The 27945-nt window shown below is 62.1% G+C and overlaps 1 protein-coding gene across 1 annotated transcript; it reads left to right on the top strand.

Annotated features, from left to right (window-relative positions):
• Positions 1–673: 673 nt before the first annotated feature.
• Positions 674–26478, top strand: IL17REL (interleukin 17 receptor E like). Its single transcript, XM_054570445.1, has 18 exons — positions 674–775; positions 3612–3639; positions 13638–13787; positions 13911–14020; positions 14274–14388; positions 14629–14673; positions 14917–15056; positions 15278–15349; positions 15429–15483; positions 15946–16109; positions 16183–16227; positions 16486–16543; positions 16650–16813; positions 16980–17054; positions 17255–17312; positions 17448–17507; positions 25391–25472; positions 26289–26478. The coding sequence occupies exons 1-18, from the start codon at positions 674–676 to the stop codon at positions 26476–26478; spliced, it is 1713 nt and encodes a 570-aa protein (XP_054426420.1).
• Positions 26479–27945: the final 1467 nt, after the last annotated feature.

The following is a 27945-nucleotide window of genomic DNA, read 5'->3' as shown; positions in this document are numbered from 1 at the left end:
GAAGTCAGGGGGGCGTCGCAGGCCCCGGGGCGCGTCCCTCTGGGGCGAGGGACAGCGATCAGAGGGCTCAGCCAAGGCCGCTTTTTGGATCCAGAGAGGCAACGGGCGGGGTCGCTCAAGACCCGGGCACCATCCCAGGTGCCCCCCAGGAGAGAGCAGCCCCGTGGGGCTGGGCTCGGAGGACGCACCCTGGGGAGCAGCTGCCCCGTGTGGCTCACGCCACAGGGCTGCGTGGCCAGGGTCGGGGGCCACCATCCCCCCTCCCTCCCCCCTGAGAGGCGGGGTGCACCCGGGGGCCGTGGGGTGTCGGGTGTGGGGAGGGCCCCTGACCCCTTGGCCCCGCGGGCAGCCCCGCTCCAGCCTCCAGCCTGTGCAGGACCCAGCCCCCCGGGGTGTCGGTGACTCAAGGTTCAGGAGCCTCTGGCAGCCAAGAAGGCCCACAGGCATCTGGCCAGAGTCTGTAGGCCGTCAGCACGAGCTGGGACAGGCGGGAAGTTGCGGGGCTGCGGCGTCGGCCGGCCCACTTGGGCTCCGTTCCACCAGGAGCCACCGAGCAGGGGCGTGCGCTCCGGTCTGCCACTGGTGCCAGAGGCTGCGGCTGGGGCAGAAGCTGCGCCCACGGCCCCGTGAGCTCAGCCGACACCCACGCCCACAGAGCCGCGCCGCAGCGACCATGCTGGCCGGGCGGGCCGTGGCTCTCCTGTCGCTGACCTGGAGCGCCTACCAGAGCCTGGCCATCCCCCGGGTCACACAATGTGGCCTCTCCTGCTCCCAGGTGAGCCTGCCCCTCCCTCGCTCTCATCTCGAGGGGCCCTGGGTCCTCCACAGGTGCCCTGAGCACAGAAACATGAGTGACAGATGAGAGTGCAGGGGCCCCGGGGGGGTGATGGGGGGGCGGGGGGCTGGGGGCATGGGGACCCCTGAGGGCACCCCCCCGCAGCGCTGCCCTGGGAGACGGTTGCTGCTGTACCTGCAACCCACCTCCCGGAGGGGACGAGGGCGGCGCCCGGAGCCGCGCTGCCTCCCCCCGATCCCGGCCCCGGGGCTGCTGGGCTTGTGTGGACTCCGCGAGGAAATGCCTTGGGCAGCGGGCTCATCCTGGTGCGGGAGGGGGCCCTGGGCGAGGACACGGCCCGAAGTGGTGGCCTCCAGGGATTTCTCAGGGCAGAGCAGGGTGACTCAGCCTCTCCCACAGGAGGGTCTCGGCAGCACCTGCCGTGAGGAGTGCGCTGCATCCCAGGGAGCGCCCGGCTCCGGGCGGACACCGCGCAGCGGCGCAGAAGGCGTCCGGGGGTGGGGTCTGCTGAGCACCTGCTGTGTGCACGGGGCGGGAGCCCGACAGTGCCCCTGCCCTCAGGGGCTGGTGTTCTCGTTGGGGACGCGCACGATAAAGCTGGACGGAGGGCTGGCTGCGGCTGGGGGCGAGGGGAGCCCGGGGCAGCCAGGGCGAGGGCTCCGCCCGCCTCCCTGCGGTGGCTGGGCCCTGGGGTCCCAGGGTGGTCCCCCTTCTGGGGGAAGGCAGCTCTGAGGAGCCTGGGAGTGCGTCCCCAGGGGGCCCGGGACCTCGGCGAGGGACGGGCTCGCAGTGGCTGGAGCACAGGCCAAGGGTCAGGCAGAGCCCGGGGGTCGGAGGCTGGGCTCAGAGCTGGGGTGCGGGGACCTGGGGCTGGGTGGCTCCTTCGGGGACTCAGCTCCCGGCGGCCTGTGCAGGGGACGCGGTGGGGGAGGTGGCCCTGGGCACCTGAGGCGGGTAACGCCGGTGGCCTTGGGCTCAGGGCGATTGGAGGAGCTGGTCCCGAGACCGGGCTGGGCCAGCACCCAGGACGGGGAGAGCCACAGCTGTGGAGCGCGGGGCTCGAGAAGCCCGTCCAACAAGGAGACTGGGGGCCCAGGCCGTCCCACGCTGAGGAGGGACCCACGGCCAGGCTGTGGGCTGAGCCCTGCCCCGAGTTTGAGGGGAGGAAGAACCCTGGAAGGAGGGGCGGGGGGGGGGCAGGAGGCCATGGGGGGCGAGGGGCTCCCTGCCCACAGGGGGCAGTGGCCTGGCCGCCAGGCCAAGCTGCGAGGCGGGGGCGGGGGCAGAGGGGGCTGGAAGCTGGACGGGCCGCTTGTCGCTGAGCGGGGGAAACAAATAAAACAAATATTTTCTTTAGGTTGACTGGAATTTAATAGGCAACAATAAACTAGAGAAATGGCACAGGCACAGGTGCTGGAGGTGGGGGACAGCGGAGGCCTTGGTCCTGGGTCGCGGCCGTTCTTCAGAGCAGGCCGTCCTGGCGACCTGGCAGCCAGGGCTGGGGCCGGCCAGACGCGGGGCCAGGGCGGCCTACGGGCTGAGCGGGCGGCAGGGGCCTCCCCGCCCCCACCCGCCCCCGCCCGCCCCCGCCCGCCCCCGCCCCCGCAGCGGGCGCCCTCCTGCTTGGCGCCCAGGCCCCACCTCAGAGACCAGTGCCTCGGGGGTCCCTCCCCGCCAACACTGCCCCCTCCCCCGCCCCCTCCCCTGCGTGGGCTGGGAAGCCCCGGAAAGCCCAGAGGAAAACCCCAGCAGCTTCTTCATTTCCACCCCGCCCATCAGAGGCCCGGGGCTCCTGCCGGCCCTGTCCCCAGTCCCCGACGCCGGGGGTCCCGGGCGGCACAGCCCACGGGTGCTCTCCGGCCTCGACCTCTGCCCCTGCTGGTCCCCCTTCCTGTGTCCCCAAGGGCACTGTAAGGTCAGCTTCCAGACCGCACCCAGGTGCCCTCCACCGGACGCCACGGCCCACAGCGTCCTGTCTGCGTGGTCTCCTGTCCCCCACCCTTGCTCAGCCACGTTTGAAAGGTGGGCGGGCGGCTGCGCCCCCACTCCCAGGCCGGGATCGGCTCTGCCCAGCGCCGCCCGTGGGCGCGGCTGCAGGACTGAGGCGGCAGGCGGGTCTGTGGCCCTCTGACCTCAGCAGGGAACAGGGGAGGGGCGCACAGCCTGGCCCCAGGGAGACATTGCCTCGGTCCGAGAACGGGACGGTGGCAGTGGGGTGGGATCCAAAAGGCGGGGAGACTGTGGGAGGTGGAACAGGACACAGACGATGGGGAGAAGCAGGCGGAACGCGACGCCGGCCTGGAGCGCAGCCGCTGGCCGCCCGCCGCCACCCCGCTCGGCCAGAGGCGGACCCAGAGGCGGACCCAGAGGTGCGGGGCGAACGCCCGGAAACCTCACGCTGTTCCAAAGCGAAAGCTCGTGTAGAGACGGGGCGAGGGGGGAGTCGGGGCCCGCGGGGGGCCGGCCCCCAGATCGGAGCCAGAGGCCGACCCCACTTTCACTCTCGCCCTCCCACCGGTGCCGCCGGCTGCGAGCCCTGGGTCTCCTCCACCCAGAGCGCCCTCCGCCCACCGTCCCGGCGCCGGGGGCCCCAGGGCAGCACCTGCCCCGCTGCACGGGCGTGTAGCCTGGGGCAGCGGGGCCTGAGGTCACAGCCCCAACACACTGTTTACTGGGCGAACCTGTTGGCCCCTGGCTGGGCTGTCCCGGGGCCGGCGTCCCCGCTGCCGAGGAAGGGGAGCTGGGGCGGAGGGACAGGCCCAGGCCGCCTGTGGCCTCGGGCTGACCCTCCGCCCCCTCTCTGTTTTCTCTCCAGGGCTTCGTCTGCAGGAGCCGCCGGAACCGTGAGTACCTCCCGGGGGTGGGCCTGGCCAGGGCCCGCGTCTCCTCCCGGTCCCTGGTGTGCGGCGCGCGGGTGCGCCGGGTGGGGGCCTCGCATTCCGCACCGCGTTACAGGCCTGCCCGCGTCGCGGAACGGACGCCCCGCTCCCTCTTCTCAAACGTCTCTGTGGTACAGTGGTAGCCCCGTAAAGGCGGCCTTACCGCCCTTGCAAACACAGCGCGCGTTTACTAAAAGGAGCCTAGGCGAGGCCGGGGGTACAGGGTGGAGGCTGAAACCGACTTCACGCCAAAGCCTCTGCACAGAAAAAACACGATCTTTCATGAGGGAAACACTGCTTAGGCGCTTTTGGAGGCAAACATAACAGGAAGAGCAGATAAAATTTTAAAGTAAAAATGAGATTGCTTTATGCCGCTTAAAACAAATATTTTCTTTAGGTTGACTGGAATTTAATAGGCAACAATAAACTAGAGAAATGGCCAGTGCGATCTTTAGGGTTCTCTCCGTACAGTGTCCTGCCGCCTGCAAACAACGACGGTCCCCTTCCTCCTTTCCACTTGGGTGGTTTCGTTTCCTCTCCTTGCCCGGGCACAGGGATCAGCGCGGCCGGCGCTGTGGGGAGTAAGTGTGAGCCCACCGCACAGCCGCTGACGCCGCGCCATGGATTCCGCAAAGTAGCAGGATACAAAATCAATCTCCAGAAAGCAGTCACATCTTTAGACAACAGTAATGGACTATCGGAAAGAGAAACTAAGGAAACAATTCCATTTACAACTGCATCAGAAAAGCACAACACCCTGGAATAAATTTAACCGAGGATGTAAAAGACCTGCACTCAGAAAATTATAAGACCCTGAAGAAATGGAAGAAGATGCAAATCAGTGGAAGCGTATACTGCCTTTACAGGAAGAATTAACATTAAAATGTCCATGCTCCCCAAAGCAGTCTGTAGATTAAAGGCAATTCCTGTCAAGATTCCAGTGTATTTCACAGAACTAGAACAAATATTTCAAAAACTTACACGGAGGCACAAAGGCCCCACATAGCAACGGCGATCCTGAGGGAGAACAGCAGCGTTGGAGAAATCGCGCTGCCTACCACCAAAGTGTGCCGCAAGGCCGTAGGAACACACCTCGAGGTCAAGGGAACAGAATAAAGAGCCCAGAAATAAATCCATGCCTTTCTAGACAATATTTGATAAAGGGGGCAAAAACATACAATGGCGTAAAGACGGTCTATTCAATAGAGGGTGTTGGGAAAATTGGAGAGATACTTGCAAAAAAAAAAAAAAAAAAAAAAAAGAAACTAGACCACCATCTCACATCCTACACAAGAATAAACTCAAAACAGATTAACGACTGAAATGTAACACTCAAAACCTAGAGTCTACAGGCAGTAAAGTCTCAGACATTTCTTGTAGCCATATTTTTTCTAATAGATTGTCTCAGGCACAGAAGGCAAAAGAAAAATAAACAAATGGAACTCTACCAAACGAAACAGGTTCTGCACAGCAGCGGAAACACCCACAGGATGAAGAGACAGGCGACCCGGCCCGAACGGGAGAACAGATGCGCCGAAGAAGCGCCTTCAAAATTTATGAATAATTTACACAAGTCAACGCCAAAAAACAATCCAATTTAAAAAATGGGCACAGGACCTGAATAGACAATTCTGTAACAGGACATACAGAGGCCAATAGACATGTGGAAAGATGCTCGGCATCACTAAGCCTCAGAGAGATGCAAATTAAAAGCACAGTGAGATGCCACCTCGCACCAGTCACAATGGCCGGTCATCAATAAATGGGGAGACAACACGGGCAGGCGAGACCGTGGAGAAAAGGGCCCTCATGCACCGGAGGCGGGGGTGGGGGTGGGGGCGAGGAATGCGGGCAGGGGCAGCCGCTGTGGAAAGTGCGGCGTTTCCCTAAAAAATTAAGAATGGGATCTGCCTTTTGACCCAGTTCTGGGTCAAATTCCACTTCTGGAAATATATCTAAAGGACCCCAACACACTAATCAAAAGCATACACGCACCCCCATGTTCACCGCGGCGTTATTTACAGCCGCCGAGCGATGGAGGCAGCCCATGCCCCTCAGCGAACGAGGGGCTCCAAACCTGTTACAGTCACACAAAGGGATACCGCGGGGCCGTAGGGGAAGGAAATGGCACCCTCCGCGGCGGTCCCGAGGGACCTGGAGAGCATTGCGCTAAGCGAGATAAGCCAGGCAGACAGAGAAAGACAAACACGTAGGATTTCATTTTTGTGTTTATTCTAATGAACAAAATAAACAAACAGAAAAACGGAAACAGGCTCACAGACAAGAACAGACTGACGGCTGGGGGCGGGGCGGAAGGGGGGAGCCCAGCAGAGAAACCTCACCGGGCGATGGCGGCGGAGCGATTACAGGAGGGAAGCGGCGACGCCCCTCTGCCCCTGGGTCCCTCCGACCTCCTTCCCTTCCTTCCTGTTTTAACTGTGCTACCCTGTGTTTGTGCCCGTCCCTGTGTGTCAGCGACACTTGGCAGCTCGTACAGAGCCCAGAGCGCCCGTGCGTCCTCCGCCCGTCCGGCTTCGCCAGACGCGGGGGTGCCGCGCGGCGGACCAGCCAGGCCACGCGGCCTCCGTCACGGTCCCTCCGGGCTACTTCCCGGCCCTCTGCTCCTCGCTACGTCGCCCGGGAGACGGTGGTAGCAGTGCGGCCCGGCGTCCCCGAGTCCTCAGATGCCGACGGCGTACGAGGCTTAGAGCGGGGCGCTCGCCCCCAGCGCCCGCGCGGCGCGCGCAGCAGGGCACCGAGTGCGCGGCGCCCGGAGCTGGGGAGACCCCGCCCTGCGGCCGGGGCGCGGCCCACTCCCAGCGCCGGGGCTCCCCTCTGGGGACTCGGACAGAAACGCTGGGGTGGCGCCAACGCTGAGCAGAGCGACACCAGTGGCGAGAGAAACGGCGGTCCGAACAGAGCCCCAAAGAACGAGCTGCGGGTTTGAGCCCGGAATCCACCCCGTTTGCAAACACTGGACAGAAGAGGGCGCCCTGCGAGGCCGGGAGAGCCCCGGGTGCCGCCTCCGCGCCCGCGCAGGGGCGCTGCGTTCGCGCACGGTGCGCGCGCCGAGACGTCTGCTCGCCTTCTTCCCGGGCGGTGGCTCTGGCCGTGCTCGGCTGCCTTTAATTTCATCCGAGCAATTTTGTTACATTGCATTGTGACAGCTGTCACATCCGCTGTGCATTTGAAAAAATAAAAATTAGTAAATATTTGTGTAACCATTTTAACATTGAAGACGGAAGAATATACACAACATTTCTGGCTTATTACACTTTATTGTTTCAAGAAAGGTAAAAGCACGACGGAAACGCCAAAAAGGGTGTGTGCCATGTACGCAGAAGGTGCTGTGACTGACCCAACGTGTCAAAGTGGTTTGCGAAGTGTTGTGCTGGAGATTTTTTGCTCTTGAAGTTGACAGCGATCAAATCAAGACATTGAGAACAATCGATGTTCTACCCCACGGGAGACGGCTGACATGCTCAAAGTATCCAAATCAATAAAGTTATTGGTGAAAATGAAAAACGTGTTTTTTATTTTACAGAAGAAAAACCCGTACTTGTTGGCCAACCCAATACGAGCGTTGAAACAGAGGCAAGGACCCATTCCACACAGGCGACGACAGCACGAGGGGCTTGGAGCAGAGTGACAGCCACCGGCCACTGAAGGGCACCCGCGAGGCATGCCGGGAACAACCAGACGAAGCCCACAACGGCCACGTCGAAGCTCGAAGTGGTTTAGAAGACTCCAGAAAATGATGCCAGGCATTAAGGAAGATAGGAACAAAATTAGAAACGTTTAAAAATGAGGTGACAACATGCAGAATCAGAAATGAAGGGAAAAAGCCATTTTAGACACGAAGACGCCATTAGAAGAACACAGATCCAGTGTTGAAGGACTTAAGGGAAAAGAAAGGTGAGGAGGTGGAAATGGTTGGAAACTTAAAAAAAAAAAAGTGATTAAAATGACATGTGAAAAAGGGTGAAGTTTGCAAACAAGGCAACAATGACCAAAACCAGGTGATGTCTGAGGAGGAAACCAAGGGCACGGGACGAACGCCGAGGAGCACGGTCCGAGAAGACGCTGAAGTTCTCGTCTTAAAGACGCGTATGTTGAGGGGACGAACCACGCACCCGGGAGCATCGACCTGAACACCCAGCTCTGAAACAGAGTCCAGCGAAACCACTGGGTTGTAAAAAGAAAAAGAGAGGTATCTAGGCATCTGGGTAAAAAAAAGTTCAAGACGGAAAGAAAAGCATATCGTGTCGGATGTTTCGACAGCAACATTTTACTCTTGGGGGGGAAAAAAGGGACAGCGAAGCGCTACCGCGCGCAGCCCCGTGAGCGCCGACCGGGCTGCTGCGCCGCTCAGCGGACTCGCCAGGAGGCCCGGCGGGGAGCCGCCCAACCGCGGGTTTCCAGCCTCGCGATTGGCTGCGGCTCACGTCTGTCACTGCGTTAGGGGGGCCTCTGTGGGGTTCTGTGGGGTCGGTCATCCCCGCGGGGACCCCCTTGTCGTCTGCCTGCCCCGCGCCCTGGAGGAACCATTCCCGGAGGCCAGGGGCGCAGGAGCCTCCCCGGACGAGGTGCATGCACTTCGCTCCCGAGTGGTTCCCAGGAGCGGCTCGCGGCCCGCAGGCCCGTTTCCAATTCCGTCCCGGGTGGAGGTTTCCCGGGGCTCCCCGGAGGCGCAACAGGGCTCCGGCTGGCGGCCGGCGCGGGCCGGAGGGGCCGGCTCTCCAGGGCGCGCCTCCCGCCCCCTCAGCCCTGCCCTCCTCCCACGCTGCCCCTGGGGCCTCGCTGGGCAGGAGCCGCCGTGGCTTCCGTGGCTGCCCCTCCGGCCTCTCTCGGTTGTTGGCCCGATGACCCCGAATCTTTTTTTTTAGCTTTCATAAGATATTAGGAAGTGTTCTTGTATACGTGCCCCTCCAGCGTTGTTCATTGTTTCGGGCGGCGGAATTGGTCCGGCGGCCTGGTCTGTCTCGCCTGGGAAACGAAACCCCCCGCTTGTTCGTAGCGCCCGGCGGGCGGCGGCCTCCGCGCCGCGGTCAGTTCCACCTGCGCCCACCCGCCCGGCTCCGGCTCCTCCGCCTCCGCGGCCCCTTCCTCCTCCGAGTTCCCGCTCCTCCTTTTAAAATGCGTGGTAGGCGTCTCTCGGGGAGGCTCTCTGCTGGCTCTTGAATGTCTGCCTGCGATCAAGTACGTTTACTTCTCCCTAAGTCTTTCCGGTGAATTCATTCTGGGCTCACACTTATTTCCACGGGAACAATGAACTGTTCTCGAGCCACACGTGACGTAGCCTGTTTCTGTCGCCAGTGCACAGGCTCGCCCCGTGTTGTCCGCTTTCTTTGGGACAGAGCCTGTTCTTTTCATACATTTCGTTTTGTGACAGCAACTTTGCACCCCGTGCACCTCCCTCCATGATTCCATCGTCCCCACGCTCACCTGGGCCTTTCTCTTCTACTACTGCTCTGCCTAAAAAAGGAAAAGAAAAAAAAAGGAATACATTTTGGCTTGGACTGTTTTCTTGGCTGGAATAGGTCTTCGGCTTTTTCCCCAGAAAAGGTCAAAAGAGGCAGCCTTCTCCTTCCTGCAGGCGAGGGAGTTTCCACACAGGCAACAGAAAGCCCTGGCCCAGCGAGGACCTGAAAGGACCCTCGCCCCCCGGAGGACGCTGCGGGCCACGCTCAGGGATGCCCCTGGGCCGCAAGGAGGCCTCCGGCCTGGGCACAAAGTCTCCCTCGCCCCGCCCTGCAGGGCGCGGCTAGCCCGCCAGCCTTTCCCACGGAGCCTGTGGCGGGCCAGGGGCTCGGCTGCCTCCTGCACTGGCCTCTCCTCCGATTCCGGCCACTGTCCTTGGTGTCCTACTAGAAGGTTCCGAATCGTCCTCAGACACCAGACACGGGCCGCGTTATCCCCCTGCCAAGGCGGGCCACGTTGGCCACAGGGGGCCCTCGAGAGCGTCGGCGGCGGCCGGAGGGCTGACCACTGACACCGGTCAGGGCTGCCGGCGCGGGGTGGCAGCAAAGGCAGACCTGCTGGGTGTGGGTTTCGCTGCCTTTAAATCGCCATCAATCTGGTGGGGGGAGGCGGAGGGAGCCTGGGTCCCCTCGCCCTCCCGGGTCTCCCTGCCGGCCACTGAGGACCGGGGAGCACCGACGCGAGACCCTCATGGATTCGCAGGCAGTTGCACCCTGGGTGTTCAAGGCTTCTGGGCCTTCTCCTTGTTGTTGTTTTATTGTTCTCTTTTTCCCACATCCAATTGTGTTACACTGACTCGGGAGAAACCCCCTAGCAAGGAGCCGCCACCCCTGGGGGAATTTGGACACTTCTGCCCTCTTACCCACGCACACAGCCAGGGAGAAGGAAATGGCCTTTCTGCCTTGTTGACACAGCGCTGACGCAAAGCGACTGAACAAATGTTAAGTGTTCAGCCTGCGAAGGCTGACGTCGGCACACACCTGTGCGGACTCCACCCGGTCAGGGGAGCAGAGCGGACTTTTCCACTGCCCCGGAGGTGCCTGGTGCCCCCCAGCCCGCCCTCCGCACCCCCAGCCACAGGGGTGGTGGACTCACGCAGCCCGTGCCCTAGCCTTCCACTCGGCGTAGTTATATTGGGGCTCATCAAGTTCCTACTCCCTCATCTTCGATTTTCTGGAAGAATCTGTGTGGAACTTACAAATGCTCTCATTGGCTCTTCTCTATTGCTTTTCTGTTTCCTTCTTCCTTGGCTGCCACTCTGTCTGTATCATTTCCTTTCTTCTGGTTGTTTTAGGTCTCTCCCCTGCTGGCCCCTCCCCCCAGTTTGCAATATAATTGATCTATAAAGTTATTAGACCTATTATTTAGTGTATTAGTGTGAGGTGTATGTTTACTCTTCTTTCTTTGGCAACTTATGGTGAAACCTGAGGTCACTGATTTGAGATCTTTCCTTTTTGACTTCTTCTTATTTATCAATCAGAAAGAGAGAGAGAGAGAGAGAGAGAGAGAGAGAGAGAACATCCATGTGCTGTTCCCCTTACTTATGCACTCATTGGTCGATTCTTGTGTGTGCCCTGACCGGGGATCGAACCCACAACTTTGGCATTTTGGGATGACGCTCTAACCAAGTGAGCGACCCGGCCGGGCCACGTCTATCCCTCCTAATGCAGGAGTTTATTGCTGCAAATATGCCCTGAACATGGCTTTAGCAGCCTCCATTTTTTTAATGTTATCTTTTCATTTTCATTCCGTCCAAAGTAGTTTGTAGTTTTTGTTTTTTCCTCTGGGCTATGGGTTGTTTCGAAGTGTGTTGATTAGTCTCCAAGTATTTGGAGGTTTCCCATAAATATTTTTTACTGTGTGATTGGATTACATTTTTGTCAAGGAAGATGGTTTGCATGATCTGAATTCTTTTAAATTTATTGAGGCTGTTTTAGGGGCCAGAATATGGTTTATCTTGAAAAGTATTCTGTGTGTACTTGAAAAGCGCAGCCTGCTGCCAGCGGCTGGGTGTTCTGCAAGGTCAGCCGAGTTGGCTGCGCTGGGGGCGTTGTACAGGCTTCTACAACTTATCCTGGCTCTCTGTCTACTTGTCCTGTCAGCTGCAGGCAGGAGAGCATTGAAGTCTCCAGCTACAGCTCTGAGCTTGTCTGTCATCTGAACTCAGACGCTGAGCACACACACATCTAGGGATGTACTGCCTTCCTGGCGGACACGCCCTGTGCGGCTGTGAAGTGGCTCCCTTTGTCTTTGGTGACATTCTTTGCCATGAAACCTATGTTTCCTGGTGTTAACTCCTCAGCTTTTTTAAACGTAGTATTAGCATCCGTGTCTTTTTCCATTCTTATTCTATTGCTTTTAACCAATTTGTGTCTTTATCGTTAAAGTGCATTTTCATAGGCAGCCGATGGTTGGGTCTCTGAAAATCTTGGCCTTTTACTAGTGGTATTTAAACACTCACAGTTTATGTGATTATTGGTATGGGGAAGGTTCAGCCTGTCATCTCGTTATGTGCTGGTCTGTTCCATCTCTTCTTCACGAGCACTTGTTTCTGCCTCCTTTTGGATTGAGTGTTTCTGTGTGCGCGGGGTTCTATTGTATCTCCTTTGTCGGTTTATCAGTCAGACCCTTTGTTTTGTTATCGAGTGGTTGCTTCAGGGATTACAATACACACCTTTAACTCGTCATGTTCTGCCTTCCCCGGACAACGTGGAACTTCCCGTGCGCGGTCACTTCCCGCCTCAGGCATGTGTGCCGTTGGACTCACCTGTGTCCCTTTTGCGCGTGCCGAGCTCCACGGGACAGTGTTACTATCTCGTTTAAGCTCTTGACTCTTGGGCAGCTTTCAGTGATAAGGAAATGACTTGTACATTCACCTGTGCGGCTACCATGTCCAGTGTTCTTCATTTCTTCGGTACGTTTTCTGCCGGGTATCACTTTCCTTCCCGCCTGAAGGACTGGAACTGTTTTTGTGGTTTGGGCCTGCTCACGAGGGAACCGTTCATCTTCCGTACGCTAAAGAAGTCTGTGTGTACCTTCATCTGAAAGAGACGCTCCTGGATACCGAATTCTAGGCCGGCAGGTTTGCCTTTCTCTACTTGAGAGGTTCTCTGCTGGGCCCCTGGCCGGCATTGCTTCCAACAGGAAACTGCCTTCATCCTTGGCCTTGGTCCTCTGTGTAGAGCGCGTCTTCTTGCCTCTGGCGGCTTCCACGATTCCCTCTCCATCCGTGGCTTTGAGCAAGTTGATCACGGTGTGCCTTGTAATTTTTCTTAGACTTCTTATACTGAGCACTCAGCAAGCTCCTTGGGTCTGTGAGTTTATAGTTTTCATCAAATTTGAAAAATCTGTATCATTTCTTCAAGTTCTGCTGCATTTCCCCACTTTTTCTGGAACCCTAACTGCACACACAGCTCAGTGAAGTGTCTTCCATTGTCCTGTCCTTGTCATGCTTCCCCTCCTCCTCATCTTGCGAGGTTTACTTGGGATGATTTCCGCTGCCATGTCAATTTCCCCAATTTTTTATTTTATTTTATTTTATTTTTTGGTCAACATCTACTCTGCTATTAATCCTGTCTGATGGAGTTTTCATCCTTAGAAGTTGGATTTGGGTTTTCAAGAAATGTCTCCTATGTCTATAATTAACTTTTTGAACATATGAATACAGTTATAATAATTGTTTTAATGTTCTTCTCTACTAATTCTAATATCAGTGTCAGTTTCAATTCATTGATTTTTCTTCCATTTTGGGTTGTGTTTTCCATAATTCCTTGTAAGGATTGTAATTTTTTATTGAATTTTAACCCGTCGTGTGCTGGATATATTTTTTATTCCTACAAACAGTCTTGAGCCTTTTCTGGAATGCAGCTACGTCGCTGGGAAGCAGCTCGATGTGTTGTGTGTCTCGCTCTTCAGATTAGTTGGGCAGGACCAGAGCGGCGCTCAGCCCAAGGCTGACTGCGCCCCGCTCTGAGGCAAGACTCCCGGTTCCTGTCCCCAGGGCCCAGGGTTCCGTCCGGCCGGGAGCAGGGATGCTTCCGAGCCTGTGCATGCAGGGCACTGCCGCCTTCGGTCCTGCGGCTCTGCTCCCCCTGCCTTGGGCAGGGCCCGCACCCCTCGACGCCCTGCTGAGGGTTTGCAGCCTGAACGTCCCCTGAGTTCGCTCCAGGTCCCTCTCGCGTCTCTCCCGCGCTGTCCTGCCAGCCCTGGCCACTGCGGCCTGCCCAGCCGGTTGGCCCCTCCTCAGCCCAGGGCAGCCCGCTCTGCTGACCCGCGCCCCTCCTGGCGCTGACAGAGTCCGAGCGCGGCTGGCGGGCGGGCCACCCCACGCTGCGGCCCTGGGGCCCGGCTGCGCAGGACGAGGGCGGGGGGGGGGGGGCCCTCCGCAGCGGGCACCCCACGCCCTCCCCGCCGGCCCGCCCACCGCAAGCCTCCCAGGGGCAGGGAGCCCGGTGGCATCCGCTCTCCTTCTCCCTCCCCAGGGAGCATACTGAACAGCTTCTGCCGGCCACGGCCCGCGTCCCTGTCGCCGTCAGTCCTGGGGGCCCTGACGCTCTCCACTGCCCTGAAGTGCGGCCCGCGGGGCGGCTGCTCCTTGCTGCTGCGCGTGCTGGCCTCCCTGACGCTGCCTGGTGAGGCGCGGCGCCCAGGACGGGGGGGGGGGGGGGGGCGGGGGCCTGCGGAGCGCACTTCCTCCGGAGGAGTGGGTACGCCCCGCGGCCCTGGCTGACCAGCCGCCCGCCCTCCTCCGCCAGAGAGCCTGCGGGGCCTGGAGGCCTGCTGCACGAGCCCGGACACCCAGGAGACGCGCTGCCAGAGCGTGCGGGTCTCCCGCGCCCCTCATCAGCCGCAAGAGGGGCAGCAGGTGAGGCCGGGGCCTGGCCCGGACGTGCCAGGCCAGCACCACGCCTTTGTAGGGGGGCGGCTGTCCCCTGACTGGCTCCTCTCTGCGTCCCCGCCCGGCCCCCTGTTGCAGCCTCTCCTGGGGCTTGGCCCTGAGGCCCAGGGAGGGGGTGCCACCCGCCCCGCTCTGCTCCCAGGTCCTGGGTTCCAGCCGAGCCAGGGGGATGGAACGCCAGGGGCCCCGGCCCACCTGGCTCGCACCTGTCCCTGCCCAGCTCCAGGTGCACTTTGACTGCTTCGAGGTGGGCGTGGCCCAGAGCCTCCACGTCACCCTGAGGACTGTCCCGCATTTCTGTGGGGTCCAGCTGGAGCGGCAGCACCGTGTGGAAGGTGAGAGCACAGGGGGCCGGCCCCGGCACGGCTGCCCTCTGGCCTCCAGGGACGGCCGTGGGGCGGGGCTCGCCCAGCGCAGGGTGAGGGCGGCTCCCGGCGAGACCATCGGGTCCCGTGTGGGGTCACCGGCTCCCTGGACAGGAGGGACCTCGGGCAACCACACGGACAGAGGCCCGGCTCGGGGGGCGGTGGCCCTAGGGCAGAGCTGGGGGCCACCGTTGCATCCGCCTTTTGCAGGCTGCGGAGACGAGGACGTGGGGAGGAACGTGCCGGCCTGCCTGGGTGAGCCTTCTCCTCGGGCGGCGCCACAGCCTACCCGAGAAGACCCCCAGGTTGTCGCGGGGACCTCAGCCCTGCCCTTGGGGCCTTCTTCCCGCCCCACTTGGGAAATCAAGATGGGTCCTCAGGCGGACAACCTCCACATGCCAGGGTCTGGCACGGGCCGCCACCGCGAGGCTCTCGGGACAGCCGGAGCCCTGTGCCTGGTCCCTCTGGTCCCAGCGTGGCCCCGCTGCCGCCCTGCAGGCGGGAAGCTGTCCTACCGCGTGGACCGCAGCCGCAAGGTCGTCCTGGTCCAGGTGCCGGAGGCCCCCGGGGCTCCTGACTACTTCGTGCGACTCTGCCGCAAGTGGTTCATCTGCGAGGACGCGGGCGCGCCAGTGCGGGTGAGCCCCCAGCGACCGGCGTCCCCAACGCAGCCTTCGGCTCGGGCCCCGCCCCCGGCCCAAGCCCCGCCCCGCCCCAGCCCCGCCCACACCGGCCGCCCGCCGCTGCCCCGCCCCCAAGGCCCAGGTCCCGCCCACCACCCGAGGCCCCGCCCCGCCTACTCGCAAAAGCCCCGCCCCCCGGACCCCAGCTCCTCAGTTACCGGTTCGGTCCGCGGCAGGTGACAGCGAACAGCGTCTCCAGGACGGTCTCTCTGCCCTACAGCCAGGAGCTGCCCTGCCTGTGCCTGGAGGTCAGTGAGAGGGTGGCCTCGGCTGCAGGAGGGGACAAAGGGATGCACAGGCCTGGCCTGACCCTCGCCCCTCCCGCAGAGCTGGCCTGCGACCCCAGATGCAGTGCGGACCCAGACCTGCCCCTTCGAAGCCGGCAAGTGCCCTGCGGTGCCAGGGGTGGGGACGGGGAGGGAGGAGAGAAGGGTGGGGATGGGCGGGTCGGGGTGTCCAGCAGGGCGGCGGCGGCCTGGTCCGGGGGAGGGGCCTCAGCCCCGCCTGCTCTGGGTGACCTGTAGTCAGAGGCGTGTGCCGGCCGAGCACCTCCCGCTGGCGGGCACTGGAGTGGGCGTGTGCGTGTGCGTGTGCGTGCCGGGTGTACACGCAGGCTCGTGCGATGGCCTGGCTCCCCTGGGAGAACCAAGTCTCGTCGGGGGGGGGCGTCCCTGAGCTTGCAAGGGGGACCCTTGCCCTCTGCTCGCGACACTGCACACGCACGTGCACGGACTCGGGCCTGGCCGGACACGCGCCTGAGAGCTGCGTGCGAGCCCCCGGCCGTGGCTCACCGGCCGCTGAGGCGGCCCCGCTGACTCGAGCCCCCGGGGGAGGGTCCCTGCAGACACAGAGGCGCTGTGGGAGGCCATCCGCTACCACCCCAGGAGCCAGGCGCTCAGCTGGGAGCCCGCCTGCCCCGTGAGCGGCCACGTGAGCCTGTGCTGGCGCCCGGACCCAGGGGCCCAGTGCCTGGAGCTGAAGCGCTCAGACCGGCCGGCCCACGGCAGGGTGAGTGCCCGCCGGGCGGGGGCGGGGGCGGGGTGAGCCCGGCCGGTCCGGACCTGACCTGAGCCCCCCGCAGGTGCAGTACTCGCTGGTGGACACCCAGCCCCAGCTCTGCCTCAGGGTGAGTGGCCAGGCCACAGCCCGCGACCGGCTGCCAGAGCTTGGAGAGGGTGGCGGCGGGGATGGTGGCCGGGGGGAGGGTAGGAGGCGCCCCCCGCCCGCACTCCTTGCCCAGCCCCTTGTCCCGCCATCGGGCAGCCCCTCTGACCCCCTCCCGGTCTGACAGTGGGTGCAGCTCAGGGCTGGGGTGGGAGTGGGTCCCAGGGGGCCGAGCAGCAGCCCCAGCGGCACCCCCGCCGCGCTCTAACCCCCTCCGCAGTTCTCCACCAGCCAGGGCTTCTGGGTGAGGTGCCCTTTCCAGCAGCCGCGCTTCCCAGGTGAGCGGGCTGGGCCCCGCGAGGCCGGCCGGGGCCTTGTGCACGGCAAAGGGCAGGGAGGGAGGCAGGGCGGAGGGAGCCGGGCCTCACCCCTCCGCCCCCGCAGCCTGGAAGATGGCCGTCCAGCCGGCACCCTCGCCGGGCCACCTCCGGGTCACCTTCTTCTCGCCCAGCCCCGCCCGCTTCCAGGTGTGCCTGGGTCACCGAAGGAAGGCGTGGCCCCCTCCCTGCCACCGGCCGCTCCAGGCCACCGTCCTCTCTCCGGCCTCGGTGAGCGGGGTGGGAGGGGGGTGGGCCCAGCACTCCCCGCTGCCCTCTCTGCCTTCCGCCAGGCCGCCTGCGCGGAGCGCGTGCCACGCACACACGTGTGCATGAGGGACAGGGACAGGGGCGGCTTGGTCAGCCCCCCGCCTGTGACCCAGCCCTCCCCCCACAGGCTAATCTCACCGCGGTCGAAGCCTTCGTGGACGTCCCCAGGGACAAGGCCTGCGGGCCGGACACCTGCATCCAGGTGCTGCCCAGGCCCCGCCCCCCAGCCCTCCAGTTCCCGGTCAGCCCCTGGGGCGCCCCCCCCCCAGGCTGCCCAGGGCCCCCTCGCTCCAGGAGCCCCTTCAGCCCCGCGGCCCCCCGGGCCGGCACTCTGGGGACTCCGCGGGGCGCAGGCAGGGCCGCGGGCCACACTGCACACTGACCAGGCGCTGTGTCTGCTAGGGCTGGAGGACCGACCTGCACTTCTCAGCCCCCCGGCAGCTGTGTGACGTCCCCTGTGGTGCGTGCCGGGCGGGCGCCTCGGCCGGGCGGGCGGCCTGGGGGCGCTGCAGGAGGCCAGGAGGCCCCGCCTGCTGTCACTGCCTCCTGCCCGAGGGTGTCCCGTGCTGACCAGGGCTCTGCTTCTCCCCTCCAGGAGATCGGGGCGTCCCTCGGGCCCAGACTCCTGGGGCCTCGGGCTTGGCCGAAGACAGAGGTAACCTTGCCGCTCCTGGGGGTGGCTGCTGGTGACCCAGGCGGGCGGCCCTGGGGCGTGAGTGGGGAGCGGGCACCCCCGCCTCCGGGCTGCTGAGAGGAAACTACAGCAGGAGCCGCGGAGGCAGGAGGGTCCAGAGGGGTGGCCAGCCTGGGGGTAGGTGGGCCGGGGGGGCACTCAGAACGGCTTTGAGCCCAGCTGAGTCACAGTGGTTCCAGGGCAGCCCCGAGCCCGCTCCCCTGCACCCCGGAAACGCCCCAGGGCCTGCAGAGGATCCCTCAGTCTGGCACCTCCCACTCACCCCACCCCCAGCAGAGTTTTCGGCCAAGTCTGGGTCCCGTTCCCCAGCAATGCCACCCCTAGCCGATGACAGGTCACCCCGGGCCTGGGGTTGGGACTGGGGCTCCCGGCCCACGTGCTCTCCCCTGGAGACAGGACCTGCGCCCGCCGCTCCCTCTCCTTCCTCCATCGCAGTGGGGGCGGGCCGGGGAGTGTGCCCCGGACAGACTGCACCAGCCCCCCGTTTCCCTCCCCAGCTGCCACCCGGAGGACAGCGGACTGAGATCCGGCGTCTCATCAAGAACCAGCAAGTGCCGGGGCTGGGCTGCTGGGAGCGGTGGGGACCGACTTGCATCTGGGCACCTGGACCTTGACGGAGAAGGCCAGGCTCAGAGCAGGGGTGGCCCCCGGCTGCGGGGCCCAGGCACCTGCCAGCTCTGGGGGGCTGCGCTGCACGCTCACGCAGACAAAGGGCCTTCGGCCCCTTCCTGAGCTCCCGGCAATGGCTGGGGCGCTGCCCTTCCTCAGGTGACCTGGCCCCGACCTGCCCTGCCTCAGCTTGGTCCGGGCTCCTGCTGGACGACCCCTGGCCACGGCCGCCATCCCTGTCTGACAGCTACGGCGCTGTCCTGGGCTCTGGAGCGCAGGGCATGACCCCGTCCTTCTGTAGCTGACCCGCCCCGGCAACGCGGGCCCGTGCCCAGCTCCTGCCCGGGGCACCCCACGCCGGTGGGGTGGCCCCTTTTGCCCAGGCTGGGCTTGCGCGTGGCCCCCACCTCACGCACAAGTGCCCGGCTCCCTCCTCTGTCCCTTCAAGGGCTCTGCCCATGGCTCCCGGCCCCCCTCCCTGCGCCGGCCGCCGGCCCCTCTGCGACCCCCGCCCAGCCCGCCCAGCAAGGGCCGGCCACGTCAGTGGCCGGATGTGCTGCTCAAAGACGTGCCCTACTCCTCGAGGGCCACCGTGCGCCGTCTGTGCTGGAGGCCCAGGGAGGGGCCCTCGGGACCGCAGTGCGGCTCTGTGCCCGCCCTCGCAAGGACCCTGGCTGCCCCACGCTGGACTGGCTGCCGGGGCCTGGGCGGCGCCCCACCCTGACCGACACGCAGAGGGACCGACGCCCACGCCTGGCCCCTGGACAATCAGCCGGCTGCCCCCTGCACGTGTCCTGGCTCCACGGCCCCTCTGTCCGCGGCCGCAGGTCACCGCACCCCCCGCCGCCCAGGGGGCGAGGCCAGCACGCCCCTCTGCTCAGTAAACACCTGTCCCCCTGGCTCGCCTCCTCCCTTAAGGACAGAGTCGGGGTCTGCAGGGCAAGGGGGCCCCAGGGCCAAGTGGGGGGAGGATCACAGGTGCACCTGTGAGAACGGGGCCCGGGTCGGGACAGCCGCGGAGCGAGGGCTGGGCCACGGGTGTGACGGAGGCCCCCACCGCGTGCGGGACCCCCGTCTGCACCCCGACACCACAGGCTGGGCAGGCCAGCACCTCCTCGGCCACCAGCCCGTCCCGTTCCAGAGGCCCCGCCCTCAGCGTCCCTGCAAAGGGGCTGATGGCCCAGGACCAGGGCTGGAGGGCGGTGGGGAGGCGGAGGCGGCGTGGAGCTTGCCTGGGGGCCCCCACGGGGCCCCCCGCCCCCCGCCGGAGCTGCGGGTGCTCACCAGGGTCCTCTGGAGACCGCCTTATCCTCACATCAGCAGGAACTTGGCAGGGGCAGATCTACTGCAGAAACTCTAGTGCGCGCCTCATTTCAGCCGCTGTCCTTCCCAGCTGCTGGTTTTCTCCTGGGTTCCTTTCCGTAATTCGTCTCTTTAACGACATTCCCTCTTTGATCATGTCTTGTTCTCCTGACTTCCTTTAGCTTGTTGAACATGCGAAAGACAGCCGATTTAACATCTTCGTCTAGTCATTCCAGTGTCTTTTTCAGAGAGGGTTTCTGGAAAATTCGTTTCTCCTGTGAATGGGCTGTGTTTTCCTGCTTCTTTGAATGCTCTGTATATTTTTGTTGGAATCTGAACATTCTCATATAATGAGGTAAATCTGAAGACCAGATTTTCCTCCTCATGGATCGTTGAGTTTTGCTTATTGAGGGGCTATAATCTTCATTTGTTTAGTTACTTTTCAAATTATTTTCACAAAGTCTATTTCTTTTTATGTGTGGGCACTGAACATTTGGCTCTATTGTCTCTGCCACCAGCCAATGACATAAAAGAAATGTCCTTAAGTGTCAAAAATATTTGTCTCTTCACATCCTCCAACAGACACCAGATTAAGATATAAAAACAACGAAAAAAAAAAAAGAGCAAACTAAACTCAGAACTAGCAGAAGGAAGAAAATAATAAAGATTAGTGTGGAGAGAATATAAAAATAGAGAAAAACAATGAAATAGAAAGTTTGTTCATTAAAAATATCAACAGATGCCCTGGCTGGCACGGCTCAGTGGACTGAGCGCCGGCCTGTGAACCAAAGCGTCGCTGGTTCGGTTCCCAGTCAGGGCACAGGCCTGGGTTGTGGGCCAGGTCCCCAGTAGGGGGCGCGCGAGGGGCAACCCCACGTTGATGTTTCTCTCCCTCTCTTCCGCCCTTCTCCTCTCTCTAAAAAAATAAATGAAACCTTTTAAAAAAATATCAGCAGAATTTACTGAACTTTAGTTACATTGACTAAGATAAAAGAAAGAAGACCCAAACTACTAAATTGCAAATGAAGGGACACACTCTGACATATCCCAGCTTCGGTGCCAGACCACCTCAATAAAGTGAATATCACAATAAAGTGAGTCACATGGATTTTTTTGGTTTCCAAGTATATATAGAAGTCATGTTTACACTATACTGTACTATTAAGTATGCAATAGCACTATGTACATACAAAGTGCATACCGTAATTTTAAAATAATTCATTGCTAAAAAAATGCTAACCATCACTTGAACCTTCAGCAGGTTGCACTCTCTTTGCTTGTGGAGGGCCTGGCCTCCACGTTGTTGGGAACACAATTATCTGCACGGTGTGATAAAGCCAAGCGAAATACAATGAGGTATGGGAGTATTCGTTTCACAGACAGGAAGGGATCATAGGGGCGCCAATCGCGTGCCTGCAAACTGGGTGGCCTAAACGAAATGGGCCAACGTCTAGAAACACACAAACTACAAAAACTGACTTAAGAAGAAATAGAAAGTCTGAACAGACCAAAAACAAGTAAAGAGATTGACTCAGTCATCAAAAAACCAGCGATCGAAGCTCAGGACCAGATGGCTTCGCTGGAGAGTTCTACGGGACCCCTCACGGGGAACCGATGCCCATTCTCCTCGCACACTCCCTAACTCACTCGGCAAGGCCGGCACCGCCCCGGTGCCGAAGCCAGGACGATGCTACGAGGAAGGAACACCCAGTTCACTGCCCCTCGTGGGTCCAGAAGCAAAAATCCTCGACAAAATACAAACAGGCTGAATTCAGAAATGTGTTAAGTGGATTAAACGTCGTGGCTAAGGGGGGTTTATTCCAGGAACACAAGGGTGGTTCAACAAGCAGGAAGCAGTCTGACACGCCCCCGTTAGGGAACGAAGAAAACACCCGCGCGCTCATCCGCTGAGGCAGAGAGGGCGTTGACGAAGCCCAACGTGGCAGCGGCACGCAAAAGAGTGGGACTAGACGGAAACTTCCGTGACAGGACAAAGGCCACGCGTGGCCAGCCAACAGGTCACGTCATACCCAGCAATGAAGGACTGATAACTTTATCCCTAAGGTCAGGAGCAAGGCGTGTCCACTTCTCACATTCCACGTAGTTCCGAGAGCGCCGGCCAGAGCAGTTAGGGAAGAAACAGAAATAAAAGGCGTTCACACTGAAGAAGAATTAAAGCACCTTTGTCTGCAGGTGATGTGACCTGATATGTAGAAAACCCTAAAGCGTCTCATGAAAACACTTAGTCACAGGAAACAAATTCGGTGACGTTGCAGGGCGCGGACCCAACGCACAAGCCGGTCGCGTCTCCGTCCACGGCCAGTGAGCAATCCCGAAAGGGAATCAAGAGGACGATTCCACGTGCGAGACCGTCCGAAGGGGTAACGTGCTTAGAAATAAATTCATCCTGGGGGGCAGGAGGCTTGGACCGTGAAAACTGCGAAACTTGGCTGAGAGACATGACAGGAGAACTGCATCCACGGGACGCGCCTGCGCTCGTGGGTTGGAAGACGGTGGTGAAGGGGCCGGCACTGGCCTAAGCGACGTGCGGTGTGGTGCGATCTCCCTCAACCTTCCGATGCTGTTTTCTTGGCGGGGGAAACACCACAGAAAAATCTACCCTAAAGTGCGTAAAGGATTACACAGGACCTGAGTAGACAAAGTACCCTCGGAGAAGGGCCGAGCTGGACTCACACCCCCTGAGCTCACGCCCTGCCCCGAAGCGGCCGCGAGCGACAGAGCAGGGTCCGGCCAGGAGGGCGGACGCGAAGACCACGCGGAGGAAACACACCCTCGTCTGCCCGGCCAATTGATTGTCAACAAGGTGAAAGTCCATTTCAGCGCAGGAAGGACGGCCCTTCCCACAGATGGTGCTGGGGAGCCGGACGTCCACACGCAGAGGGAGGAAGCCGGACCCCCGTCCGAGTGCCGTCCGGGGAGGAGTGGGCACACAGAACGTGGCGTGGCCCCCGGAAGGGCCACTGACCGGCCGTAGCAGGGTGACGTTCTACCCGACGCCACACGGCGGCCGAACCCTGGAAACGGGCCCTTCCGTGAAGTGAGACGGAGGAAGGCCGCCCTGGGTCCCACCCCACCCGCGCGAACAGGCAAACGGGGGGCGGGGGGGGGTGAAGTGGGTGGGGCTGGGCCCGAGGGACGGCAGGAGCGGGGTAGTGTGTCGTGGGCACAGGGTTTTCGTTTCAGACGACAAAGTTCTGGAAAGAGTGGTGCTCAGCGCACAGCCTTGTGAATGTACTTGACTGTACAGTAAAATAGTTAAACTGGACATTTTTACCTTATGTATATTTTTACCATAAAGAAATTTGTTTGTAGAGGATGTGACAGCCCCCGGGGTGCTCGTCGGTCATCCTACGCCACCTGGGCGTCGCACGTGGCCGGCCGCTCTGCTCCCTCGTCGTCAAAAGAAACGTGAACAGCTCTCCTCTGGGTGACGCGCAGGTTGGAGCCGGGTCTCTAAGGGAGAGCGGCTGCGGACGGGGAGGGGGGCTGTTTGCGTTTCAGGCAGTCGGCCCGGCTCGCAGGCTGTGGAAACTGTCAGGAGAGAGGCTTGCTGAGCTTTTCAGAAGCGTTACATACATTTCAAAGGGACAGAAAGAGCTGACAAGTTTCTAAAGTAAATGTTCTAAGAAAAGGGAGGGAGTCTGCGTCGCTGTTGGCACCTGGGAAGGTGCAAGGCAGCCTCGTTACACCTGGTGGCCTGGGGCAAGCTGCGTGCGTCCGGGAGTGGAGGCGGGGAGCTGGGGGGGGGGGGCCTGCAGCCACGGAGAGAAGCCGGCTTTTACCCCCCGCCCCGTGAGGCGAGGTGCTGAGGGGGTCACGTGACCCTGCGGCGGCGAGAAGAGGGGCGCCGGCGGCGGGTGGGAGCAGGGGAGCTGCGCACGCGGGTCGGCGCTGCGGGGACCCCGGGCGAGGCCGGGCGCTTGGATCCGGGTGCGCCGCCGTCAGAGCCAACAGGATCTCCGGGGGAGGGCGCGGAGCTCGGGCGGGGCCCGGGGCGGCGCGGGCGGCCGACGACGCGCCGGGAGCCTGGCCTCGCGCCTGGAGATGGGGGAGGTTGGAGGGAGCGCACGCGCGGGGCGCCCAGGCCTTCAGCCTCGTCGTTTGCGTTTGACACCCGCGTGGAGCGACCCCGGAGCTGTGGCGCAGGGCCCGCATGGGCACCGTGGGCGCGAGCCGAGGGCGGCGGAGGGTGGGGCTCGCGGAGGCGGGCAGGAGGCGACCAGTGTTGGGGGGGCACCCAGGCCGCGGCGCGCGGCTGGAGGTGGGAAGCCAGGGGAGCCCTGGGGAGCGGCCTGACTGCCGAGGGCGCGGGGAGCGAGGGCTCGCGGGCGGGCGCGCGGACACCTGCCTTCACCTGCGAAGGAGCAAAGGAAGGGGCGGCAGCTCGGGGCTGCGCGGGCTCCAGGGGCCTGGCGGCACCGGGTTTGCAGGATGGGCCCGGCGCGTGCCCCGCGCGTGGCTGCGGCTGCAGGTTGGGCGCCGCGAGCAGGGGGCGCTGGGGGCGGGTCCCGGGGCACCGGCAAGGGCGCGGCCCAGCTCCAGGCCCAGCCCGGTCTCCAGCCCCAGGCCCCCGGCCGCGCCCTCCCCGTGGATCCGCCCCTGCCGCGGGCAGCTCAGCCTCCAGGGAGATCCTGTTTTAGCGCCCGTTTTAGGTCCCTGCGTGTCACTGGGGATTTCTTCGACGCTGCGCACATTTCATGCTCTGTCTTCTGTGCTTCGCTGACCTGGCGGCCGCGGGGGGCAGGGGAGCGCCGTCCACGAGCTGTGGAGGCGGCCATGGGGCGTGAGAAATGGTCACAGGAAGGTGCGCGTGCACGTGGGGGGCGGCAGGTGGCCGCGGGGAGGACCCAGGCCTTGGGGGAGCTGCTGCTCAGCCTGCGCAACGCGCGTCACTTGGCGCCTTGGGTGGGTGTCCAACTGGGGGGCTCCCACCCATCGCCCGGCGCCCCCGCACCTGCTGCCCCGGGCAGGGGGCTCTGCTCGGAGCTGGAAAGGCCTGGAAAGGCCGGAGGGAGCAGGGGCGGGGTTACCGCGCGGGGGCCCCATACCCCCAGCCCATTCGGAGGTTGGGTGTCTGCCGGGATGCCCGCAGGCGGCTGGGGGTGGGGCTGGGGCCTCGGTTCCCCGGGACTGGAAACGGGGACACCAGCAGGTGGGGACAGGGAGCAGCTGTGGGGTCAGACCCTGCGACCTCCGACCCGGCCGCGCACGGGCGAGTGTCCCGCGGCGACAGCTGTGTTGCCTTAGAGGCCCCGGGCGCGGGGAAGGGGCGGCCTCCCCGCAGCTGCGGGGGGCTGGGGGCTGGGCGGGGGCAGAAGAGCGTCTGCCTCACCCCCCGCGGGGCCTACGAGGGGGCTCAAGGGCTCCTGTCCCCACCGCGACTCCTGCTTTTATTGAGAAGACATTTCTGAGGACGGCCCCCCGCCCCCGCTGGCTTCAGCCCCCAGGTTCCCAGGGCAGGTGCCCTCTGGCCCCTGACCCCCCGCCCCGGACTTGGCCCCCTAGGAGACCCCAGGCGGCGCCCAGGCAGGGCCCGGCGGGTGCAGGGAGCAGAGCCAGAGACGTGGCACCGCGATGGCCCTGCCCGGCACGAGAGCACACGGAGCGCCTGAAAGGTGCATTTAAAATATTTTCATCTAATTTTTTAAAGATTTATTTATTTGTTTTTAGACAGAGGAGAAGGAGAGAGAGAGAAACATCCGTGTGCGGGGGCCTGGCCGGCCACCCAGGCCTGTGTCCTGACTGGGAATCGAACGGGCAGCCTTTTGGTTCGCAGGCTGGCGCCCAGTCCACTGAGCCGCACCGGCCAGGGCGGTCTATCTGATTTTTAAATGTCACACAGCACATCCCCTTTTAATGGGGACGCACAGTTGCATAAACGTCACCCCGGTTGGGCAGCCGTCACCCAACAGGAACCCCAGCCTCGCCCCCCGACACCCGCATGCCCACGGCCTTGTGCTCCTACCGCAGGTCGCCCGGGGTAGAGGGGCCTGGGTGGGGGCCCGCGGGTGGGGGCTGGTGGCAGGCCGCCTCTGGGACCCCCGGGAGCCCCGGGTGCGGCGTGAGCTCCTGCTGCAGAGGATCAGTCTGCTCCCGTGGACCCCAACAGACACCTGGGTTGTTTCCAGCTGTGACGGGCCAGGCCGCCGCCCAGACCCGGGTGGGGTCTCCGGTGAGGGCAGGCTCACTCCCCTGGGACAAATGCCCGCGGTGCGACGGCTGCATGCGCGGAGGCGAGGGCAGCTGTTGATTCCCATGAACCCCCAGACCCTGAGCGCCCCCACCGGCCGCTGGGCACCCCGGCGTCTGCATGTGGGCCCCGCGCCAGCACCGACCGCAGCGTCTGTCCCGAGGAGGGTGCAGCGGCGGCTCCTCCCGCTTCGCAGTTGCGTTTCCTGATGGCGACCGACCCGCAGGACCTTTAAGGGCTGATTTGCCGCCTGTGCGTCCTCTTGCGCAAAGTGTGTCCGTTCAAGGCCTTTGCCTATTTGCCAGTTGTGCTGTTTCCTTCGCGCTGAGTTTTGAGAGAGCTCTCAGGTTCTGCACCCAAGCCCTTGCGCGTGGGGCTCCGCGACAGTTCCTCCCACACGGTGGCTTCTCCCGCCGTTCCCTTGACAGTGTCGGCAACAGAACAGGTTTTCCACTCTGATGAAGTTCTGTGTACCGTGATTTTCTTGTACGGGCCACACTTTCTGGGTCTCTTCTACAAACTTTCGGCGAATCCCACGTCACAAAGACTGTCTCCTCTTTTGCCTTGGAACGCGTTTCACCTTCACACGCTGCCTTCCCTTGGGGTGTCTCTCTGCGCAGGTGTGAGGCCGAGGCCGAGGCCGAGGTCGGCCCTCTGCGTGCGGGCGACCAGCACCGCCTGCTGAAAGAGAACCGTCGCTGCTCCACCGAAGGGCACCTGCACTCTTGCCAGGAAGTCCTGCAGGTCCGTTGCTGGGCTGCGTCTCCTGTCCCCCGGGGCCGTGCGGGTGCCTGTCGGGTGCTGAAGTGAACGTCAGAACCAGGGAGCACAATTCCCACAACTTTGTTCTCCTTCCTCAAGCTGTTTCAGGTGGTCTCGTCCCACGGTCCTCCGGTCGGCACGTTCCGCACGGCTTATCTGCAGCTACAGAAGAGCCTCGCTGGGGTCGCGGCCGGTGCGGCGCCGGGTTTACAGGCCGCTCTGGGGAGGGGCACGGGCCTCTTTTTCACGCTCAGTCTTCAGAGCCACCGAAACAGTCCTCTGTCAGGGCACTTGGATCTTCTTTGATTTCTTTCACTAGAATTTGTGGTGTTTAGGGCACCGAACCTATGCATGTTTTGTTAGATTTGCACCCAGATTTTGGGGAGCTGTTAGAAGTGGTAACATTCTTAAAGCTTTCATTTCCGATTATTCAGAGCTTGTAAAAGGGAATACAGTTGATTTTTGTGTTGACCCTGCAACCCTGCTAAACTCACCCGTTCGTTCTAGGAGTCTGATTGTTTTTAAAAATAGATTTCCCAGGATTTTCCACACAGAGAGTTGTGTTGTCTGTAAATAAGGACAGTTTTGGGCTTCCTTTCTCATCAGTATGCATTTTATCTCCTTTTCTCGCCCTGTTGCACTGGCTAGAACGGCCAGCACTATATTGAGTCAGTGGAGAGAGGGCCCTGGCTGGCGCGGCCCAGGGGACTGAGCGCCGGCCTGAGAAATGAAAGGTCGTGAGTCCGATTCCCAGGCAGGGCACAGGCCTGGGTTGCGGGCCAGGTCCCCAGTTGGGGGTGTGAGAGAGGCAACCGTGTTTCTCTCACACATTAATGTTTCTCTCCCTCGAGAGAAAGAGAGAGAGAGGGAGAGAAGGAGAGAAAGAGAGAGGGTGGGGATTCTGCAGATGGGGGCCGGCGGCGGGCAGCCTCTGGGGCCCCCGGGAGCCCCGGGTGCGGCGTGAGCTCCTGCTGCGGAGGATCAGCCCGCTCTCCGCCGCCCTTGGCAGATGTCTGGTCGTCTCCAGCTGTGACCAGCGAGCGCGTTCTCTGGTGAACGGGTAGGCTCGTTGGGAAGGAAGGAAGGAAGGAAGGAAGGAAGGAAGGAAGGAAGGAAGGAAAGAAGTGAGGGAAGGAGAGAGAGAGAGAGAGAGAGAAAGAAGGGAAGGGAGAGAGAGGCGAGAGGGAGCACCCTTGGCCTGCCCCCGACCCTGTGGGAAGGCAGCGCGCCCTCCCCGCCGCGCGCGTCAGCTGCGTGACTTTCCTCGGTGCCTTCGTCAGGTGAGGAGGTTTGCGGACACGAAGTCAGAGCCGACCCAGCGCCCTTCCTCCGGCACTTGAAACGGGTTCGGCCGCTTCCTTCTGGCTTCTGCTGTTTCTGATGAGGTTCCAGGCATTGAAATTGCTGTTCTTCTTCAGGTAACACATCGTTTTTCTCTGGCTTCTTTTCCTTTAAGATTTTTCCCCCTTGTTTTTAGTTTCCAGCAGTTTGACTAGGGAGACTTTGGGGTGAATT

The sequence above is a fragment of the Pteronotus mesoamericanus genome, unplaced genomic scaffold, assembly GCF_021234165.1.
Source record: "Pteronotus mesoamericanus isolate MK-2021 breed Mesoamerican mustached bat unplaced genomic scaffold, CSHL_Meso_final contig_204, whole genome shotgun sequence".
In the NCBI taxonomy this organism is placed as follows: Eukaryota; Metazoa; Chordata; class Mammalia; order Chiroptera; family Mormoopidae; genus Pteronotus; species Pteronotus mesoamericanus.
The sequence above is the reverse complement of the archived record's forward strand: the minus strand, read 5'-3'. Positions and strand labels throughout refer to the sequence as shown.